The 6,000-nt window shown below is 53.9% G+C and overlaps 1 protein-coding gene across 1 annotated transcript in view; it reads left to right on the top strand.

Moving 5' to 3' along the window:
• Positions 1-782: 782 nt before the first annotated feature.
• The window catches only part of GPR176 (G protein-coupled receptor 176), a 100,317-nt gene continuing 95,099 nt past the window's right edge, over positions 783-6,000 (top strand). The window contains exon 1 of the mRNA XM_036296901.1: positions 783-1,644. Coding sequence (XP_036152794.1) covers positions 1,470-1,644 — 175 coding nt within the window. The 5' untranslated portion in view covers positions 783-1,469. The remainder of the gene's footprint in view (positions 1,645-6,000) is intronic.

Here is a 6,000-nt window from a genome sequence, read left to right as displayed (position 1 = left end):
AGCTTCTCACTTCACCATTCCTTCCTGCTCAACTGGTTATCCCCGCTTCCCATCCTCTGGCACAGCCCGCAGGAAGCTGCTCCCTCCCAACGCTACATTCCGGGGACCCACCGGCCCTGCGTGACATCGTGCACCTTTCAGAAACGAGACTCAATAAGAAAAGGACCAAGAAACCGTGCATTGGATTCCTAGGTTTCATCTTTCTCCAATGCACCCGCTACACCCAAGGCCTGGCTGTGGAGCCGGAGTCTGAGCTCCCAGCCCAAGGGGCAGCGACGTGTCATTACAAGCCCCAGGCAGCCCCTGCTGACGAGAGGAGGAGCAGCTACGGCCATAATAACGGGAGCGAAGCCTGAAGAAGCCGCCAGCCTCGCCATCGTAGCGCTACCAGGCTGCACCGCGCCTCCCACACTCGCGGCCGGGCCGTAGTCATCACGCTCAGGGGGGCCAAGATGGCGCCGTCCCCGCCGCCGCCGGCACGCCGCGGGGGGTGGGGTGGGGTGGGGGCGGAGGCGTCACGTGACCCGGGCGTGCGGCCCCAGCGGCCCCAGGCGCTCTCCGGGGTCCCGCGGCCGCGCAGACCGTGCCCTGCCCCTGTGGGGGCGACCTCGCTGGTCCCCCCCGCGGCGGAGAGGCTCTCCCCCAGCCGCCGAGGGCCGGAGCGGGGTCGCGAAAGGGGGCGCTGTGCCGTGCAGAGGCAAAAGGGCTGTGGGACAGGTTCCCTGCAGCCGGCGCCGAGGCGCGTGGGGTGGGGGCGGAGGTCGGGGGAGACCGCGCGGGAGTCCCGGGGGGACCGCCAGGTGCTGAGGGCGAGGTAGTCGGGGGAGATGCAGGGCATTCTGCCCGGGCCCTGGGCGCCGTCGGGAAGTCGGGGTTCCCTCGAGGCTTCGGCCACTTAAGTGGCTTGGGCTTTTCGCCGGTTTCCCATCGCCATCCAGCCTCGAAGCCGGCAGGACTGAAAAACGGCTTCGGCCAAATTGTCTCTTCCCGCTAAGGAGGGGGGCTGAGCCCGGCAGCCGAGGGGACTCGCGAGGGATGCCCCGACCCTCGGGGGCGTGCCAGGAGCAGAGGCTGGAGTGCGCGGCGAGAGCGGAGAGTTCCGTCCTGTGGCCACCAAATGCCTCCCTGAGTGGCTCCCGCTCCGCCGAGTGGGCTGGGCCGCGCTGACCCCCCGAGAAGAGGGTCGGGCCACGCTCCGCGGGTTCTGACCGCGCCGCCCTCATGTGGGTGCTGACGGGACCCACGAGGGAACGGGCATGGGGCGCCGCCTCGCCTTCCTCCCTCCCCGCCTCCTAGGCGCCGGGGCTGGCGATGTGGAGTCGTGAGGGGACCCGAGGCTGCCCCGGGTTCTCCAGGACTCCACCCGGCACCCGCGCGCCCCTCTGCGCCCGGGGCAGGAGAGGCTGACGCGGGGCTGCAGGTGGGCGTGCGGGCGGCGAGCCGAGCCGAGCCGGAGCCCCGGCCTCGCCATGGGGCACAACGGCAGCTGGGTCTCCCGGAACGCCAGCGAGCCGCGCAACGCGTCGGGCGCCGAGGCGGCGGGCGCCAACCGCAGCAGCGCTCTCGGGGAGCTGGGCGAGGCGCAGCTGTACCGCCACTTCACCACCGCCGTGCAGGTCGTCATCTTCGTAGGCTCGCTGCTCGGTAAGCCGTCCGCCGGGGCGCCTCCCGCGGGCTTGGCCCCGAGGGCACAGGCGCGCATCCGGTCCCCATACGGCCGAGTGCAGGTAGTGGAAGGCGGTTGAGGAAGGTCGGGGGAACTGCGGGGAACTTCAGCAGGCACGGTCCAGTCCCGCCCCACGCTGGAAGCCGAAGGGTTGTCCCGTGGGGCTTTCTCCCGGCCCCGGACCGTGCCTGGTGCCGGCGGAGGTCAGCCTCCCCCAGGCCGCCCTTGCGGAACGCTTCGGGATGCGCGCAGGGTCGGGATGGGCGCAGGGTCGTGCCCAGCATTTCTTACTTCAGTGGTTCTCAACCTTGGCTGCACATTAGAGTCACCTGGGCGTCCGGAGGCCCAGAAATCAGGATTTTTAAAAGATTCCCAGGTGATTCTAATGTGCAGCCAAGGTTGAGAACCACTGTCTTACTTTTCGAGTGCCCGGGCGGAGCGCTGCCCCCAGCTCTTGTTTACAAACAGCGGGGAACAAGGCTTCTGTTGGGTTGCTGATGACGGACGTGTTTCCCCGCTCTCATCTATTCCCTGTATGTAAAATTATTTTCAAAGAGCCGTATTTTGCGCGTCTTATGGCTGGCTTCTTCGGAACATCGACCTGCTGGTAAACAACCCAGTGGAGTTCAACTTTGTGCCCTCAGATAAATTGTTGAACACCAAAACAAAACAAACCTCAGTCTATTTCTCTATCTGTGTTTTGTTTGAAGTATAGAATAAAGACAGGATAGAAAAACACAAAACACCACATTCAACAGGTTTAGTTATGCTTGTTGGGAGAAGGAAACGCCACTGAATTGAAATGAGTAAAAAAAAAGTGTGTCTCCTGGTGTGAGAGTTATCAGCACTTCTGGTAGCGACTCTTTTAAGTAATAAATGATACTATCAGTATTCATTTCTGTTGAAGCTTCTTGAACATGTTGTAAATATGTGGCTTCCCTTCAAATGCGAATTCTCTGATGTGGCATTTATAATGATGTAAAAAGATTGTGATTATGTGTGATTTTTATGGCCTGAAGCAATCATAGATTACTTATTTGTAGACTGCTATGAATTTCCATGGAAACCAAAATAACTGACATAAAAAAGGTAATGGAAGAATTTTAAGTGTTTGGAATTTCCCTTCATAATTTCTCTTATTGTCATCATCCTGTCCCATTCTATCATAATATTTGTCTTCTACTTTTTGTCATGAGAGCATTTTCAGGAGTAGACCTCAGTGTGACTATGTCTAGGTGAGTGTGTGTGTGTGTTAAAATGTGTTTTTATGAATGCCCTTATTTCATCTCTTTCCACATGGCACTTTGACATGCAAAAACTGCTTTTGTGGCCATCTCTAAACAGGAGACTTGATTTTCCCCTTGATCGTGGTTATGTCTGACTTGGCCTAGGGGGCCATATTTCCCCCCCTCCACATCACTTGGGTCCTCCTAAGAGAATTTTATTTGTTCCTTTTTATTTTCAGAAAAAAAAATATGTTTAAATGTCTAGAAATCAAAGATCAGAGAACTTGTGCAAAAGTGAAAGGCATTTGTGGTTTCCTTAAAAGCTTAGCTAAACATAGCCATGTGTACTTGTTACTTACTGGTATTCTTGATTCATTGTTCTTTGAGGATTTGATGCATACAAACATATCTATGTAATTGAATCGTCCTGGTAAAGACAGTTGAGCCTCAGAGCTTAAGTTCCAAAGTCATGTGCAATCAGTTACAAGGCAAGTAAACTTGGCAAGTATGGTTTTATGAAGCTCAAAATATTAGGAAAAAGGCACATATTAGGAATAAAAAAATTTATCATGGAAGAATCTATAAGGTTGAAAAGTAAATGGAGGATGGAATAGTATCTAGAATAGTATATGACTCTAATTTAATTTACTTGTTTTTCCCTGTCCCGTAGTGTAGATGAATGAGCCTTTCTTTTTTTTTCTTTAAATAAGTTCAAATATACTTCCTTTATTCTCTAGAATTTTTCATTGAGATGTCCGGAGGCCCTCTATTGTTTGAAAATAGTTCTGTGGGGAAAGGGGGAATTTTTCCCCTCATTTCCTTCATAGTACTTCTGGCTGGTCTAATCAAATTGACATGAGACATATTAACAGGACTAAATAACCAAATTTATTATGTATGTTCATACAACAGTTCTGTAAGAATAAGGGAGCTGAGGACAGATCAGGCAATTGGGGCGATGTGCTGTCTTAAACTGAAGAGAAAGGAAGTAGTGATTTGGACTTCAAAGGAAGGAAGCTGAACAGAACTGAAGGATGTTGATTTCCAATGATGGTCCCTTCATGTAGGTAGACATTACCTGTGGACACTTTATGAAATTCAGAAGGCCTTTATTTATTTACTAGAGGCCTGGGGCACAAAATTAATGCATGGGTAGAGTCCCTAGGCCTGGACAACAATCAGGGCTAATCAGGCTGGCCTTTCTGCCTCCTCCTTCCCTGGCTCCCTCAGCTCCCTGCCCCTGCTGCTGGTCGCCCGCCATGGTCCGTGCTGCCCCCTGGTGGTCAACGCACATCATAGCAAGTGATCAAACTCCCAGTCTCCCAAACTCCCAAGGGGACAATTTGCATATTAGCCTTTTATTATATAGGATTTTTTTGTTAATCCTCACCCGAGAATATTTTTCCATTGATTTTTAGAGAGAGTGGAAGGAAGGGGGCACACATCCCTATTGGGGCTGGGAATTGAGCCTGTAACTGAGGTACATGCCATTGATCGGAATCAAACCTGGGACCCTTCAGTCCATGGTCCAATGCTCTATCCACTGAGCAGAATTGACGAAGGCCACAGAGGGTTTTAATGAGCAAGGACAAGGAGAGTTTTGCTAATGGCAGATGGATGCTTCCTGTGCAATGTTAGGTATCCTTGACTTACCTGCCAACATGGTTACTACCAATCAGCCTTACACTTATGCTGGGGTTTATACTTTATAACATATACCACATTATTCAGTTATAATAACATCGTATATAATAAAAGGGTAATATGCAAATTGACCCTAACAGCAGAATGACTGGGAATGACTGGTCACTTTGACACACACTGACCACCAGGGGGCAGATGCTCAATGCAGGAGCTGCCCCCTGGTGGTCAGTGGGTTCTCACAGGGGGAGCTCTGCTCAGCCACAAGCCAGACTGACGGCTACCAGCACAGTGGTGGTGGCGGGAGCCTCTCCCGCCTCCTCAGCAGTGCTAAGGATGTCTGACTGCAGCTTAGGCCTGCTCCCCGCTGTTAAATGGACATCCTCCATGGGCTCCCGGGCTGCCAGAGGGATGTCTGACTGCCAGCTTAGGCCCGGTCTCCTGGGGAGCAGGCCTAAGCCAGCAGGTGGACATCCCCCGAGGGGTCCCAGACTGCAAGAGGGCACAGGCCGGGCTGAGGTACCCCCCTCCACCCCCCGTGCACAAATTTTTGTGCACCCGGCTTCTAGTCTATATAATAAAAACCCAGCGACCAGAATGGTGCAATGACTGGAACAACCAGACCAACCAGTCGCTATGATGTGCACTGCGGTGGCCAACCAGCCCAGTCCAGGCACGGATTGGTCCCCTCCAACCTTCCACGGTCCCTCCCCCTGGCTGGTCCTGCCCCTGATCAGCCCCACCCCCCTTGATTGGGGGTGGGGCCAGCCTGCCAACCGCCCACAGCCCCTCCCCTGGCTGGACCCCCCAAAAGGCCCCAATTTGGGGGGCCGGTTGGCCAACCTCCTGGGGTCCTTCTCACAGCTGGCTGGCGTCCCGCCCCCCATAGGCCTCGATCACTGGCTAGGCCAAGGGACCCCACCAATGCGTGAATTTGTGCACAGGACCTCTATATATATAAAAGCCTAACTCACCGTTACAACTGAATGACTGGAATAACTGGTTGACCAGTTGCAATGATGCGCACTGACCACCAGGGGGAAGACGCTCAATGTAGGAGCTGCCCAACCTCCCCTGGTCCCTCCCCACGGCTGGCTGGCCAGCCAACCTCCCGTGGTCCCTCCCCCTGTTCTTCCCCCCGGCTAGCAGGCCCCAGTCGGTTGGCCCGATCCTGATCCTGATCAGCCCTGGCCAGGCCTAGGGACCCAACCATGCACGAATTCAGGCACTGGGCCTCTGGTTATGATGTAATTTAGGGAAATTTTCTGTTTTTATTCTATAGCACACCCTTTTCCCCCAAACAGCACAGCTTTTCCCAAACAAGTGCACATTCACTGGTCGGCCTCCCTTCCAGTACTCATCAGATTTTTCAGTTGCAAACAACAGAGCCTATTGTCAAAAGAAGACACAGCTACAAAAACATTTAATAAAATAAAAACATTTTACTTGTTGAGATGAACTGCAAGG

This window comes from Myotis myotis, unplaced genomic scaffold, assembly GCF_014108235.1.
Source record: "Myotis myotis isolate mMyoMyo1 unplaced genomic scaffold, mMyoMyo1.p scaffold_m19_p_1, whole genome shotgun sequence".
NCBI lineage: Eukaryota > Metazoa > Chordata > Mammalia > Chiroptera > Vespertilionidae > Myotis > Myotis myotis.
The sequence above is the reverse complement of the archived record's forward strand: the minus strand, read 5'-3'. Positions and strand labels throughout refer to the sequence as shown.